The sequence below is a fragment of the Moschus berezovskii genome, chromosome X (genome assembly GCF_049115385.1).
Source record: "Moschus berezovskii isolate FMDL1 chromosome X, NW_MosBer_1.0, whole genome shotgun sequence".
Lineage (NCBI taxonomy): Eukaryota > Metazoa > Chordata > Mammalia > Artiodactyla > Moschidae > Moschus > Moschus berezovskii.
In genome coordinates this window covers 29,538,134-29,555,877 of record NC_142488.1, presented here as the reverse complement: position 1 = coordinate 29,555,877, position 17,744 = coordinate 29,538,134, and the positions used below count along the sequence as shown (strand labels likewise).

Sequence of the window (17,744 nt, the reverse complement as noted above, 5' to 3'; positions counted from 1 at the left end):
ACCTGGCATTTTGCTTTTATGACCCATGATACCTGTTCATGGAATTCTTATTTTTATTCCTTAACTTATTGACTAGACTGTGGACTGTGCTTGTGAGAGGTGAGCCCAATTTGCTTTTCAGATATAACTTGCATTTTCTGTACTCATCAAATCAAAGTTTGAGTGGAAAGGTGTAGGGATGTAATTCAGTGTGTGTTCAGGGTGGGGAAAAATCTTTTTTTATTCTACACATTAAAAAATATTTTATTCCAACAAATGCATCAATTTTGATGTGCAGATCTGTGGTGGCGAATGGGTTTTATTGTGTGCCCTGCATGCTGGTGACATGGTAATAAATTCGTCGTGCTGGAATTATAATGATACTCTTTAGCTCCACTTTAATGAATTCTTGCTGCACCCTTTTGAGTTGTTAGTACTTTCTTTGCTACATTGGACACTTAATTAGTTGATGGTGGGGACAGGCTGAACAGACGGATTGTCCAGTGATATGTTGTGTCTATATCACATTGAAACAATTTATTTTCTGTCTTGTGAATGACCTAAGATTGTAAGCTGAAATATTTTTACATAGCTATAGATTAAGCTTCTCCTCCAACTTTAAGCTTTCATTTCAGTCAGCAGTTCCCCTTTGCAAAGGAAGCCATTATTTTTTAAGTTGATTCATTTCAATGACCAAATCACATTTCAACATCTGCCTGTTTATGTAACTAAAAAAATAATTTACATGTTCCATTATGATGGTGTATTGGTATTTTCTTATAAATCTACAACTCTCCAACCAGTGGCAAAAATGTGGTCCTTTTTCCTTAAATTATCTTTCTTTAAGTATAGGAACTAACACACACTTTCCTATATTTTATAACCAAAACAGAAGAATGAGCTTTTGTCAGAAGACTAACTCATTTTCTCTGTGAGAATATTCAGCATACTTTCAAGGAGGTATAATATGATCTTTGACATTCTGTTGATTAGGAAATTAAGCAATCCCCCCCTACATGTGACTTTAAACAAAATATTTTGTCATTTTCACTCCTGTAAATACTGTTTACTGTCTTTTAAACTTCTGTGTTCCACAGATGGTATTTTTTCTTAATTTAAAAGTGGCTTTAATAACTTAGAAATGTGTTTAAATAATATGCTATGCTGCTTTGTGCTTGTGAGAGAGCATTTTATGTGACATTTTATAATGAAAAATTCTAATAAACAGAAAAGCTGAAAGAACTGTAAATATCCCTGAACCCACCACCTAGACTGTGCTATACAAATTCATCCCTTTCTCTGCCTGTCAGTCGCTATTATTTTCTGATGCATTTCAAACTAAATTTAGAGACATCAGTACTTTTTACCCCTAAGCATTTCAGCATGCTTATCATTAACTAGAGCTAAGCATTCATTTATAGTTCTTTTTGTTGTTTTATTTGCTTGCTTTTTTGTGGCAAAATTTGCATAGAGTCAAAAGTACAAATCTTATGTGTACCAATCAATGAGTACTGATGAATGGGTACACCTGTGTGACGCATACCTCTATCAAAAGAAAGGAAGATAATATCACCTCAGAAAGGAAAGAACCTTTGGATGTTAACTAGACTTATTACCGGAGAAGGCAATGGCAAGCCACTCTAGTACTCTTGCCTAGAAAATCCCATGGATGGAGGAGCCTGGTAGGCTGCAGTCCGTGGGGTCTCTGGGGGTCGGACACGACTGAGCGACTTCACTTTCACTTTTCACTTTCACACATTGGAGAAGGAAATGGCAACCCACTCCAGTGTTCTTGCCTGGAGAATCCCAGGGACGGGGGAGCCTGGTGGGCTTCTGTCTATGGGGTCACACAGAGTTGGACACGACTGAAGTGACTTAGCAGCAGACTTATTACAGTGATCAATTCACAATATATATAAATATCTAATTATGTTGCTTACCTGAAACTAATGTAAGTTTATATGTCAAATATATCTCAAGTAAAAATAATAATGATAGTAAATGGATTAAAACAATGTAGTTGGTTGGTAGAAGGACATGTGTTCATCTTCTCCTGTGAGAGCACCAAAATCACAACTAGCTATTGAACAGCCATCGACAGGAGGACACTGTGTCTGTATGCTAAGTCACTTCAGTCATGTCCAACTCTTTGCAACACTATGGACTGTAGCCCACTAAGTTCTTCTGTCCATGGGATTCTCCAGGCAAGAATACTGGTGTGGGTTGCCATGCCCTCCTCCAGGGGATCTTCCCGACCCAGGGATTGAACCTGCATCTCTTATGTCTTCTGCATCTCTTATGTCTCCTGCGTCTCTTATGTCTCCTGCATCAACAAGTGGGTTCTTTAACACTAGCTCCACCTGGGAAGCTCATGGGACCCACCAAGAAAGATACCCCATGTTCAGCGATAAAGGAGAAGCTGCAATGAGATGGTAGGACGGGCACAATCACAATAAAATAAAGTCCCATACCCAGTGGGTTGGTGACCCACAAACAGGAGAATAATAGTACCAAAGAAGTTCTCGCAACCAAAGCAGTTGTGAAGGTTTTGAGCCCCAAATCTGGCTTCCCAGCCTGGGGATCTGGCAAAGGGACTCGGAATCCCCAGGGAGTCTGACTTTGAAGGTCAGTGAGATTGAATTGCAGGACTTCCACAGGACTAGGAGAAACAGAGAATCCACTCTGGGAGGGCACAAACAAAAACCTTGTGCACACCAGGGCCTGGGGGAAAGGAATAGTGACCCCCACAAGAGACTTACCAGACCTACATGCGAGTATTGGAGGGTCTCCAGTAGAGGCATGGGTCAGCATTGGCCCGCTGTGGGAACGAGGGGCGGAGGTGGAGGACACTGGAAGCAACAATCCTGGGAGGTGCCCTTGGTGTGAGCCCTCTTGGAAGCTGCCATTAGCCCTACCATAGAGCCCATAGACCCCAGGGCTGCATCACCTTAGGACAAACAAAATTGAGAGGCAGGCAGCACAGCCCCATACATCAGCAGACAATTGGATTAGTTTTACTGAGCACTCCCTGCCACCAGAGAGACCCAGTTTTACCCACCTCCAGCCCTCCCATTAGGAAGCTTACACAAGCCTCTTAGCCTCAAGAAGCAAGAAGAACTACAAGCTTGCAGCCTCGTGAACGAAAACCACAATCACATAAAGCTAATCTAAATGAAAAGGCATAGGATAATGTCCCAGATGAAAGAACAAGATACATCTCCAGAAAATAATAATGCTAGTAAATGAAAGGAAATTTTTAATGTTGGCTTTGGTTTATTTCAACTGAATTTGAACATGACTGAATATGATTGCCAAGCTGTATCATTCCAGGGAAATGATGCAGATGTCTATATGCTATTTGTTCATCCAGGCACTGGAATGACTGAGTTCTTCCTAATAGCCTTATAAGATGAGTTTGTATCTCTGACAGAAACATCAAGGAGCATGTATTTCACAGACTGTTAGAGCTGGAAAGAACTCCAGGGATCATCCAATCTACTACTCACCTTTGCTTAATAGCTCAGGATTTGAAAAGTCCTGTGGTGTTACAAAAGTACATAACTGCCTCTCTATCCCCTGTAATTAGGGGCCAAATACTCTGTTCAGTGTCTTGTGTCCAACATTTCTTTAATCTTCGTAGATTATTAACCTTCTTGTTATTATTATCCCCATTCTACAGAGAGCAAACCAAGTGTGAAAATAGCATTAAATTACTAATCTTTGGCATGTGCAAACTAACCTTAAATGTTAGACTGATACTATAAAATATTTTTAACTTAATTATTTGTTCTGGGTCTGTCGTCTGTGAGTTTCAAATGAAATGCTTGGCTGTTCCTGAATTCCAGCTTTTGGGGAATTTAGAGGAGAATCATATATTCAAATTAGTCATAGCAGCTAGGATTTAATCATTTGTCTATAATTCCCCCCCTTTTTTTTTCCAATTTTTTGGTCTGAAATGTCTTCTCAAACATTGTGTTCTGTTTGCACAGCAACCGCATTCCCCTCTCCTGTTCCTAAATAGAGTAAATGTCCATTCCTACTAGCTACATTCGGCTTCATGGTTAGCATATGTCTCTTCCTCTTCTTAATTGGTTTGAGACTTCTCTTTACAGAGTTTAACTACAGAGAAAACTTCTACACAACCATGTTTAAATTCCACGTGGAAGTAGATGGAACACATCTTTTTAAATTGGAAGATAATTGCTTTACAATGTTGTGTTGGTTTCTGCCATACAAGAACGTGAATCAGTCATAAATGTACATATATCTCCTCCCTTTTGAACCTTCCTCCCACCCCCTAGGAGGAACACATCTTAATATTTCCTATAAATTGGATCAGTATTATTTTTACTTTCCTTTTCTCCTTATAAGTCTTTGACTATAAAACATTGATATATACTCACATTACTCAAGGTATAGTCGTACCCTAACTTTATACAAGAATATAATAATGATGATTTCTTTGTTTTCAGTACCCTTTTTGATCATGCCTAGCCTTTTGGTGCGGAGAAGGCAATGGCAAGCCACTCCAGTACTCTTGCCTGGAGAGTCCCACGGATGGAGGAGCCTGGTAGGCTGCAGTCTGTGGGGTCGCTAAGGGTCGGACACGACTGAGCGACTTCACTTTCACTTTTCACTTTCACACATTGGAGAAGGAAATGGCAACCCACTCCAGTGTTCTTGCCTGGAGAATCCCAGGGACGGGGGAGCCTGGTGGGCTTCTGTCTATGGGGTCACACAGAGTCGGACACGACTGAAGTGACTTAGCAGCAGCAGCAGCCTTTTGGTGAGTGTTTTCGCCTCAGGGAACAGTTTGTTTTGATTACCATATTTTCTTCCTGATACTAACAAATGGTTCACAGTGTATTAAATTTCAATTGAGAAAAATTTCCTTACAGTTGACCACAGTTAAATAGATGACACTTTTTACCCATTCAAATGACCTCAAAAGATTTCCTTGTAATTTAAATATTTAAGCTCAGTGCTTTCTACCTGGAACTCATTGAGATCCACAGAGTGCTCCCCCTAGCAGATTACAAATGTTTGCTGTTGATTATAATGTCTGTACAGAGAAGCAATATGGTCTTTGAGTCTTTTATCCATTGTTGAATTTTACCTGCACGATGATTCTTTGGTTGTGCAACTATCATTATTTCAGTTTTGCAATTGAGGAACTTGAAGCTGTGATGAATCAACTTATGCAAACTACAATCGCTATTTCATCACAAATCCAGGGCTATAGCCCATTATTAACTGCTAATCAAGATTTCTTTCTAAAATTTAGTCACAGTGACTTCTAATTCTCAGACAGTAACTTGAGTGCAGAAATCGGAACAGAGCTGTTCTTTGTTCTCTAGCAATATATATATTCAAAAATTCAGTCATTTCAGTTTTGAACATTTTCCCTTAGAAAAGATGTTGAAGGAATTTATATCAGTCAAGATCATATATTGATAATCAAACATAGCTAGCTTAAAAACTTGAAGTAAAAGACTGGTTAGTACTCAATCAACTGAACTGTTTCTCTGCAGTATTGTGGTTCTGGACATGATTGCTTGGTTTCCAATTTGACACTTCTGGAGATCTGTAAATCAGGACACATGCTGAGTCTCAGTCTGTCATCCTGAGTCCTAGCATTGGTTATTTATTTCTTTCATTATCCAGCATCTACTTACTGCACATTTCCCTTGAGAAGCTTACCCTATTGGACCTCTGAAAGACGCAATACACATATTAGGGTAGCTCTTCAGTTACCAACATGTGCTGATTATCTGAGTTTATAAACATATATTTCTTATTATTTCATTTTTATATGTCAGATGAGTCTGACATAAATATAAATCTACAGAATGGGACCAAGTACATTGCCGTAATGTATCTTTGGTCTGTCATTAATATCCTGGGTGAAGTGTTGCAAGTATGGTGAAATTCTGTAGTCTGATTTGTTGCCCAGTTATGAGCAATTACCAACTCTAACTACCTTGATGGCCCATCTCCAAAATAACTTTTCTCTTTGATGATCTTCAGATTTTATATTTACTTTCATTCCTTCACGAAATGAAATAGATTAAAAAAATTCTAAAATTCTCTTCTGTATACATTCTTCAGGGTCTACTCTTAGGATAGCTATATCAATTATACTGTCTTTTTTTGTGTGTTTTTGGCTATGTCACATGGCTTGTAGGATCTTATTTCCCCAACCAAGAACTAAATCTGGGCCCTTGGCAGTGAAAGTGCAGACATTCCTAACCACTGGACCTCCAGGAAATTCCCTACATTGCCTTTTTAAATTTGCATAACTTATTGCTGCTCCATTTGTCTCTATGTACTGATTTGGTTCTGTGACTCTAGTCTTACTCACTGTCCAGTGAGTGTTTGTCAAAAATCCTTTATCACACAAATCTAAGTACTCAATCGTATTGTGTCCTTGGTGCAACCATTGCATCTCTTATTCATATCTGCCCAAGCAATACATATTTCACATCAGCCCTTTTCAAAAAGATGAATTCTCCAAAGTTGTATGTATAATACATTTTACAAGTCTTGAAAATACATTATTAAATTTTTATTGAAGTACAATATACATGAGGGAAAGTGCACATTACATAAATATCTAGCTTGGTGAATGTGCAGAAACGGATTACAACTGTGTAAACAGCACCCAAATCAAGAAAAAGTATATTAGAGGACCCTTAAAAGTCTCTATCATGTCTCTTTCAGTGACTACCAGTCCCACAAAGGTAACAGCTATCTTGACTTCTATAATCATCTTACTTTTTCCTGGTTTTGCAGATTTTATAAATAGAATAATACAGTGTGTCCTTGGTTTTGGCTAACTTCTGTCTGTCACCATTATGTTTGTGAGATTAATATACCTTATTGAATATAGATGTAGATATTTAATTCTCATTGCTGGGTAGTATTCTATTGATAAATTTACCACAAGGTATTTATCCATTCCACTGTATGGTAGATGGGAATTTGGGTACTTTCCAAGGTGGATACAATCTTCTAATTTTGTACATGTCTTTTGGTGAATATATATAAGTATGCATTTCTCTGGGATATGTACCTGGGAATGGACTATAAATCAAATCATGTTTAAATATCTTTGACAAGTGCACTAGAGAAATCTGTGGTGTTTATCTTTTTGTAAAGAAAATAATCTCTCCATAATTTCTGCTCTGCAAAATGGATTCTCACATATGGTTAGTTATTTCACAAGCAGTGATACATCTGCTGTCTGTCTTTCTAGTATTCATCTGATTGCACTTATGTTAATAACAGTATGATAGTTTATTGTTGTGATTATCCTCTGGAGCTCAGTATGTTTCAAAATTTGAAAATGCCCATAAAAATATCCTTATCCAATAAACACATGCACTTGTCTATGTTACTTAGTCTAAGATTTAATTAAAAAGACAGACTGAGGCAAAAAGACACGCAGCAGATTTTCTCTGACCTACAGTTTATTTTAAGAATGTCAGAGAGATATCATTGATTAGTTTTGACTTACTGGATTCTTCCCCTCACAGTTATTTTTAATTTATGGATTTTTTAAAATCAGATGAGACTACTCCACTAGTAAACATGAATATTAAAGATGTTTTATACATGAAAATATGGTCAAGGCAAAGGCATTAAATCAAAAACAAAGGATGCCCAGAGAATATTTGTTTGCTTATAATAGAGATCATAGAAAGTAAGAGGATAATAATGAGGGAAATCTGAAAGACTTAATCCAGTGTTTAAATTATATGGACTTGAAATGCAATAAAGAGACGGTGATTGCTTTCAGAGAAGAAAGACTCAAGGTCCTGCATAAGAGTTAACTTTGGAAGAGTTGACTTGGCCAAAAAGTTCCTTCTGGTTTTTCTGTAGCATCGTATGGAAAAGCCCCAGTGAACTCTTTGGCCAACCTGTAGCACTTGTACATTATTCTAGAGAGGAAACATGGATATTTGAAAAAGTATGAATGGACAATTCATTTGGCAGTTAACAAAAGTATACCATGTGCTAACCATGGGGCTATGCTTTAAGAAAAATTTTAAATGAATAAAATTCTAACCTAGACTAGATTCCCCTAGAAGCAGACCTTGAAACAATGACTTAAGTAACAATTATTTACTTGTATGATGATCTCAGGCAGTACCAGTAGGAGAGCAGGACAGTGAGATACGTAAAGGAAAGAAGCCTGTAATTGAGCCAATTACTGAGCAGGTTACTGCTGTGAACAAAGAGTCCAGCCCCAGTTAGTGAAGTCTGAGTGAAAGAGAAAGTGAAATCACTCAGTCGTGTCCGACTCTTTGTGACCCCATGAACTGTAGCCCACCAGGCTCCTCCATCCATGGGATTTTCCAGGCAAGAATACTGGAGTGGGTTGCCATTTCTTTCTCCAGGGGATCTTCCAGACCCAGCAATTGAACCCAGGTTTCCTGCATTGCAGGCAAACTCTTTACTATCTGAGCCACCAGGGAATCCCTTAAGTCTGAGAGATGGTGAAAAATACACCTGACAGTTGTTATCAATAAGGGGCAGTTATCTCCCTAATCTCATCCGTCATTGGCTGATTGACTTGTCAGTTCTCTACAGTAAGATTTCTGCTGCTGCTGCTGCTAAGTCACTTCAGTCGTGTCCGACTCTGTGTGACCCCATAGACGGAAGCCCACCAGGCTCCCCCGTCCCTGGGATTCTCCAGGCAAGAACGCCGGAGTGGGTTGCCATTTCCTTCTCCAATGTGTGAAAGTGAAAAGAGAAAGTGAAGTCGCTCAGTCGTGTCCAACCTTTAGCGACCCCACGGACTGCAGCCTACCAGGCTCCTCCATCCATGGGATTTTCTAGGCAAGAGTACTGGAGTGGCTTGCCATTGCCTTCTCCGTAAGATTTCTACCACTCTACTAAAATCTTTGTGGTCAAAGCCAATGGATACTTTTGGCATGGGTTTTTGGAAATCTGACTGCTTAGGTCCAGGTGTTGGCTCTTGCATTCACTATCTGTATGACTTTAGGCCAGTTCTTTAACATAGCCCCTATTTCTTCATCGGTTAAATGAGAGAACAGCAACAACAGTAATGACACAATGATACCTACCTCATAAGATTATCATGGTGGTTAAATGAGTCACATGTACTTAACACAGTACTTTAAGCAGAGAGGCAGAGAGGGTATTCAAATAATGTTTTATCATGATTTGTATTAGCTCCTGTGACATCTGTGGTATATGAAAGTGTTAACCACACTTATGTTTTTGAAATTTTCTCTTATCCACATTTCTATGGACATGCCCTTTCCAGATGGTCCTCCTTCCTCTCTAGCCATTCATCCATCTGATTGACTACTTACGCTGTATCCTGTCTTTGTGTTGTATTTTTCAGGACTCCATCTTTAACCCTCTGTTTTGCTCAATCTATACACCATACCAATGAGAATGTGTTCATATTGGTGGCTTCAATTTTTACTTTTCTCTAGTGATCTCTAATCCTGGATTTCTCTGTCTCCCAAAATATGCAGCTATGCCGTAGCATCTTCAGTCCAACTGACTGAAATGATAGTCCTATATGGAAGATCCTCAGAACTTTCCACTGGATCAGTCTAAGACTGAACTCATTGCCTTTTCCTTAGAACCATTGATCTGTATTCCTTGTGAAAGTGAAAGCGTTGTTGCTCAGCCATTTCTCTTTGCAACCCCATGGACTGGAGCCCACCAGGCTCCTCTATCTGTGGAATTCTCAGGCAAGAATACTGGAGTGGGTAGCCATTCCCTTCTCCAGTGTATCTTCCTGATCAAGGGATCAAACCCTGGTCTCCTGCATTACGGGCAGATTAGATTCTTTACCACTGAGCCACTAGGGAAGCCCCTTTATTCCTTGCTGCTGCTAAGTCACTTCACTCATGTCCGACTCTGTGTGACCCCATAGACGGAAGCCCACCAGGCTCCCCCATCCCTGGGATTCTCTAGGCAAGAACACTGGAGTGGGTTGCCATTTCCTTCTCCTTGAGGAGATGATAAATAACACCTCCATTTAACAGGCATCAACCAACCAGCAGCCAGGGAATCTTTAACTCCATTGTTTCTCCAGTGCTTAGGCTAATGCCTGGTATCAATAGATGGTAAAGAAAATGATAACTGGCAGGATGGAAATATTGATGCAGAAGGGTAGATGGATTGTTGAGTATTACTTTAAGTATTATTACTTAAGTATATTACTTTAAGTATTATTTCACGATCATGCACAATTGAAGGTCAGAGATGAGAGAGCACATCTTTAGTGGAGGACATGCCCAGTAAACCATTTTCTGTTACTAATTTACACACACATGACCCCTTGGGGATGAAAACCTTCATTGCTGTGATTGAACAGGCATTCAAATGGTATGTTTGTCTGAAATAATGGTATAGACTATAGAAGCTTTCTTCCTTTTCCACAATTAAGAAATATCTACCCACATGATCGGAGAAACTGCTTTCCTTCTTTCTCATATAAAGTGATGGCCTTTTAAAAATATAAATTATGTCTATCCCATTGAAATGAATATAAGATGCACAAAATATTCATTGGCATAAACGCAAATGGCTTACCATGTTTTTGTCAAAAAATACTAGGCATTCTAAACATTTTGATAGCATAGTAAAATGTTTCCAATTAAGGCTAATTAAGGCAAATTGTAATCATAGCCTTTTGGAGGAAAGTCAATTTTATTATTTCCAAATACATGTAATATGCATATAACAATAGGCCAAGGAAAATAAAGACGTGCCATCTATGCATAGCAAAATAGCCTGCTATGATAAGTTGGAAAATGGTTTGCAATTAGGTTATCAATTGTTTCTATGATTGATAAAAAATTCCAGAACACTTAAAGAGATGTTTGCTTATATTTTAAATTGCTTTTTTATAATAACATTTACACTAGTAATTTTATAAACTGAAGATTAAACAGACTAGTTAATAACTGTAAATCTCAACTATAATAAGTGCTATACTACCCAGTGGGGGAACAACAGCAATGCAACAAACAAAAAAAATGGTTTTCACAGATTACAAAGAAGTACTGACATTTAAACAGAGGGTGACATGTTAAGCAAAGTTGAACTATAATATGCTGAGTGGATTTGCAATGCAGAGCAAACGAAACCAAAATGAACTCAATAAAACTATCTATCATGAGTGTCACTTACTCAGTTTACCTATTCCAGTCACCAGATTTTTTCGTTCATGTCACAGGCACTAGTCTTGTGGGGTCTATTTAGCCCTGATGGTTATTTATAAAATATCTCAAGTACTTCTTAAACTCATAACTTGGAATAATTTAAGAGAGGCAAAAACAGGTTTAGTTAAGAAGAACTAAGCTTATGCCATGAAATAGGAAGCACAATACTGTGATGTGTAAATTTTATTTGTCCTTTGCCCATCTCTACCTCATTCTCCACTCTGGGAGGCTAATGTGTTTCATCAGTGGTCTCCCATGTCCTCTGGCTTCCAATTGATTTAGCCACTGGGGAGTGGGAGTTGGAAATACAAGAAAGAGGACAGAGAGGTCAGGATATTTATTCTCCTAGTTCCCTACCTATGAAGTTGCTTCAGGCTATGTCCCTTGACAAAAGGTTACTGCTCTTCTCAAGGTGCTTTCTTCTTTTGATTCTCAGCTTCTGGCCCCTTCTCCCTCCCCTGATATCTTGGGCCTAGATGTAGTAACATCTCCACTGCTGCAAGACCCAGTTTCTTGTATTATGTCTGGTGATTTTCCTACACCCTGATTGTGTTATAATTTGTTCCTTTGTAAATAAATCGCTCAGATTGTCCAGGCCAGATCACAGAGAAACATGTATATCAAACTGAGATATTCCACAGGACAGTGTGGGGACATTGAAGGATTTAAGTGAGGGAGTGGGGGTGATTAGATTTATCTTGTTTATTACTGTGTCTACTATGTGCAAGTTACATTGGAAAATAGACTTGAGGCAGAGAGACTATGTAGTCTGTTGCAAACACGTAGGCAGAAAATGATAGAGCTTTGCATTGGCAATGTGTGGAAACAAGGAAGGCGTTCTGTATGAGAGAAATTAGTAACCAATTATATATGGTGTTTTGCGAGGCTTAGGGAAAATTCTAGAATCTCTGTCAGATTTCCTGCTTAAGGAATAAAATAAATAGTGATTTTATTACTTGTTTTCTATGGAATTATTTCCTTTTTATGAAATCAGCTTAAAGAAAGGATTACATGGCCCTCAAAGAAAAGAAAAAACAATCTTATCATGTTTATTTTGAATATTCTAAAATATTCCAGAGCAGAATCTATAGAGAATTGCTATCTTTGACTCACAAGGATATCAAAAAAAAGCCTCAGTGTAAGTCTGTCCTACTTGTAGAATATAACTGGCGTGAATTCTAAAATATTGTTACAAGAAGTTTCTAAATATGCAGGAAAAAAATTTTGAGACCAAGTGGTTTACTTGGGAGTTGAGAGAAATATCAATAGGGGAGTGAGGAAGTGAGATAGGTAAGGCAAGACAGCCAATTAAGGATGATGCATAATTAATCAGGTAACCACCATGACCCACTAGAGCTTTATCCCACTGGGAAAGCTCTGGAACCTTTATAAAACACATATCTCAGAGTTATCTTCCCTAGCATCAAGGGTGCTTTCATATTCATACCCCAGTGCCTACTGTCAGCCATTGATGAGAGGCTACTTCTGGGAGGCAGGGTGGTGAGAGAGTGGAGAGGGGATGGCAAAGCATACTCTTTGGGGCAACACAAAGCCTACAAGCAACAAAATGTCAGTGACGGTATTGGAAGGAAGGCTGCTAGGCACTGAAGTGATAAGGGTGGGATATTTGGACATTCTGTTATAGGAGCTTTCAAAAAGGTTATTCATATTTTGCTCCAGAGATGAAGAACAGACAGTTAAATTTTTCACTTATACTATTGATGTTCTAGGTCACTTTCAGGAAGTTGACTCAACAAAAACTCGTATTTGCCTTAAAAAAACATAAGAAATACAACTGTCCGTCATGTTAGCTGTAACACAATGAGCAATTTCTTTTATAAGTAATATGAAATGTGAGATAATATTTGGATGTTAAGTTTCATATGTCTTCTCCAGACTAGCATTTACTCCCACATATTCATTTTTCCTTCTCTTCCAGTTGAAAGAATTCAGAGTCAGTGGGATGAAGTACAGGAACACCTTCAGAACCGGAGGCAGCAGTTAAATGAAATGTTAAAGGATTCAACACAATGGCTGGAAGCCAAGGAAGAAGCTGAGCAGGTTGTGGGGCAGGCCAGAGCCAAGCTTGAGACATGGAAGGAGGGTCCCTACACAATGGATGCAACCCAAAGGAAGATCACAGAAACCAAGGTTAGTATCAAAGATATGTTCTTAAAATACACTGGATAAAATTATACCATGGGTTAAAATTTAATGGTTTTCTATGTAAATTTATTAAAAGAAGGCATAGACTGAGGAAAAAATCTATATAGTCTTCTTGGATGGAGTGGCTTCCATTTCTAAATTAGTCATTGTTTAGACTACACCAAGCTACACAGCTTGTATTTAATACTAGATTTATTTGAAAAATAAACCCTGAAATCTCAATAGCTGAGTACAGTGATGATTAATTCCTTGGTTGTGTCATAGTCCGATAGAGGTCAAAGAACTCTTCTTGGGAGCTTTCCCCTAAATGGTGAGTTGCAGATTCAGGATTTTCTAATTTTATTAAACTATAATTTTAAAATCATGACTGCCCTAAGTCACCGCAGAAGAATAAGAGAGAATGTGGTAAAGACATGGGGTTTTAGGGCCAGGCCTCAAAATTGTGGACATTACTTCCATCCATATCCCATTGACCAGAGCTTATTCCAAATTTAATTTCAGGAAGAATAAGTTGGAATAACGAACCGGTGAAGTTTTAGATACTCCTTGCCATAGCTAGTTTTTCAAAGGGTCTGAATAGCTAACAGGACACAATTTTTATTTCTATGACAAGAATGTTAGAACGCTATATGTTTGTAGTATTTCACAAACTTAGTACGTTTGTTGGAGGCATCAGCTAGATGATGAATAAAAATTCTTTCTTTCACAAGATATTTGTTACTACTAAAATTTTCTTCCTTTTACAAGGGTAGATGAATTAGGAATTTCTAAGGATGGTTTTTCCAGTTTCTCATTTGATTATGTGAAATACAGAATCCATGTGGTTATTCTTGAGGGTTCTAGTCTCATCTATCAGGTACTCAGTATGTCATGCTATTTCTTTTTTTCTCAAAAATTTAGGATTCTATGAATCTAGCAGATAATGGAACAGATTGGTTAACTGGTAAGGAGAGATAACATGGAAAAGTAGTTTGGACTGGACCCTTGGGTTAGAAATGAGGGGAAGGAGAGGTGAGAGGTGTATAAAGATAGAATCAATCAAGGCAAGAAGACTGAAAATTGGCAGTTAAGAAATACCCTTAAAACATCCAAGAACCCTAAAGTGATGGCAAGAATAAGGTATTAAGGTTTAATAGCTTCTGAAACAGCAAGGGGCTTTAAATAAGAGACAGAAAGAGTTGCAAAAGTAAATATGAGAGGAGGAAACAAAACAGTTTTTTCATCAAAACAAGCTAGGTGTTTTGGACACCTAAAACAAAGACAAGATTATTTATAATTGTTATCCTTATCAAACTTTTGAAATAAAAATTTTCTTTTGAATAGTCAGTCTAAAACTGCACCTTAAAAATGGCTCAACCACTGTCTTTGGAAACTTATGTTTTTGTTTGTGATTTTTAGGAATTTAATGATATATATTGTTACAACTTCAGTGTAGGTTCCTAACAGAAATAAAGATGACTCAAGCTGTAGTTTTCATGTCCATTTCCTAAATGACATATGCTAAAACTAAAGTAATACTAACACTGACATTTAGCAAATACTTGGTACTTGTCAAAAATTATGCTAATCCCTTTGCATATATTGGCTTAGTTCATCCTCCCGAAAACTATTCATGAAAAGTAGTATTATTGTTCCCAGTTTACATATAAGAAAACTGAAAGCCTAGTGAAGTTCAGTAACTTCTCTTAATAGCAATAGAGTTGGAATATGAATGCACAGCAATTACTTTTGTAAATGACCTCCCAGATTTCTTCTTTAACCCATTATCTGTGTGGCTAAAACAGATCAAAAAACACTATAAGGATCCAAAAGGGAGAAAATTGTAGTTGTGAACTGACAAATAAGATTACCAGTGAGCCAACAGGTGGAAAATGAAAGTAGTGAAACAGCCTACTAGGGAGAAGTTTTCATATTCCATTTTACTGTGGAAAAACTAAAAAGATAAGTGTAGATTGTATTCCATTTTTAATGAAACTGCAATGTTTAATTCTTATAAAAGTCAGGGAACCTGATAAAGTGGAGGACTGCCTTTACGTCTGCTGTGTTATCACTCCTGAGTGATATTAGCTGGCTTATCACTTACAATTTTCTTTTAGGAAAAAAGTGTGAAGATAGACATAATAGACACTGGTTAATTTGACCAGTATCTCCTTGCTCCATGAATTCTTTCTTACTCTCTGTATCTAGGATTAGCATAGAGATGGTGAGCCTAATAAGGCAGTCATCAGACTGTATCTATAGACTTGGAGAGCTGTAATTACAGCAGCCAGCTTCCCTTGGAGTAGCATCGCTGATGACTACCCTCCTCGTCACAATGAAATGGTTTCAAAGCCAACCACTGGCCCTGTTATTCTCTTTGAAAACTGAAACCAGTCGTCATACCTGAACTAATGGAAAAAACCACTCATCATTCTGATATTTTAATGATTCATAATTACTAACCCTTGTCTATAATATCTTCTGCTTATCTACATATTTTAATTGTCTTCATATAGTAGATAATTTTGAATTCTCATTTTAAAGGTAGTATTATCATATAAATATATATGTTGCTGTATAACTTTTAATAATTATCATTTTAACTATAATATTGCATTCAGTTCCATCTTTCACCATTTCCCTACTAATTTAGAAAACCTCTGCTCTTGGTTAGACAAAATAGTGGAGAAAACATTGAAATTACAGCCCCTTCACAAAGTAAAAATCAAATCTGAGATGGCATTTGAGAAAAGTCCATCTTGAAAGCATGTACAAGGTGGAAGGAGATAGCAACAGAAGAGTATTTGGCAAAAGAATAGACTGTAGATGGTCCACTGAGTCAACACTTAATGAGCAGATCATTAAGAGATGTCCATAATGTATGTCTAGTTTCTTTCTTTCCTATAATAACCCTGAAATTTTTTGTAAACAAAGCATAAAGTAAGTAGGTGATTTTGTTAACTGCACGGCTTCATTTGTTCTTCTACATGGACCTAGTAATTTTTTTTTTTTTTTGGAGATGGAAAGACAGATATTAGGGGAAATCATGCAGGATTTCCATCCTAATCAAAATATTTTCCAATAGGCTATAGCAGAAGAGATGATGCCACTTAACTTTTGTAAGAGGTAGGATGGCACACCATTGGCACCTAAAACTGCCAGCAATGGTCATCTTGGGCTTTCTTTTATTTGGCACAATCTGGGTTTACTCTACAACCTGTTTCCCAGGCTGTTAAGATTAGTCTAAACTTGGCAGTGGATTCTTTGGAAAAAGTATTTCTTAATGATTTTAAACTTTCTTTTCCGGTGTCAAGAGAGATTTGCCCAGGCTCAAAGTTTTCATTTATTTTCCCCCCTTTCAGCTTTTGAAAGAGCAATTCCTTTTTTTGTCTGTCTTGTGATTGCTTTTGTGTCAAATTCAGCATAAAAGCTTTTCAAATGTGATGGCATTAGCTGTTTTGTGCTTGGCTGAGCTAAGGGTACATGAATTCAATAGAGAAGTGAAATCTTGTTTGAGCCTAGCTGATTTGGCTATATAATACTTAAAACTATCTGAGGTGAGAAACTCAGTAATTTATCAAATTATTAAATACAGATTTCTGAGGCTGTAAAATATCTGATTTTGAAGACATTCATTTGGGAACTGTAAACAGTGTAATCATGTAATTAATAATAATTTTAAAAGTTGGTATTGTGTGTAGTAAATCTGGTAGCTTTTTGAGGATTGCAGATTATTTTGCTAGAAAGAAAATAACCAGGGAGAACTTCTTTTTCAAACATAGATGCAGAGCCTGACTGTTTTCATTATAAGAGGGAATGAGTGGTATTAGATAGTATCTTTATCTACCAAAAAGATATATATATAGTAATGGAAGCTAAATCCTCCTTTCACATATTTTAGTTACTATTTAGATGAGCATAAAATTCAACCAGCAAATTGACCCCAATGGTAGTTTTAGGCTTGGATTTCTGATACAGTAATGACAAATTTTATTAGAACCTAGGACCTGCCATTTTTTCATGCATTTTCTTTCCTTTTGCTCTCCCCTAAAGATTCCACGTGATTAAGGAGAAAGAATCAATACCCAATAGTACTTTTCCTCTCAAAGTATGTATGAGTCTATTAAACTTCTCAAAGCATATAGAGTGCTTCCTACATCACTGATAGAGCACAAGAAAAATAATGGGTAGTTTCCCAGGTCCTACTATAGTATATAAATATTTAATGCGGTCACCAAGACGTGGATGGCATTATGCTCTGATTGCACCATATTTTGCCTTAGTTCCTTTTCACAGTTTAACTTATTCCATGCTTGAAAATATGATATGGCAACTCTGTAAATCCACTCCTCCATACAAGCAGCAAATTGCAAAATTGTTAAAATTGCTTTTTCTAAACTCTGGAAATTA

The 17,744-nt window shown here is 37.4% G+C and overlaps 1 protein-coding gene across 6 annotated transcripts in view; it reads left to right on the top strand.

Moving 5' to 3' along the window:
- Positions 1-17,744, top strand: part of DMD (dystrophin) — a 2,246,075-nt gene that overhangs the window by 1,637,201 nt on the left and 591,130 nt on the right. For all 6 annotated transcript variants that reach the window (XM_055393453.2, XM_055393450.2, XM_055393451.2 and 3 more), the window contains one exon: positions 13,129-13,340. In XM_055393453.2, coding sequence (XP_055249428.2) covers positions 13,129-13,340 — 212 coding nt within the window. The remainder of the gene's footprint in view (positions 1-13,128; positions 13,341-17,744) is intronic.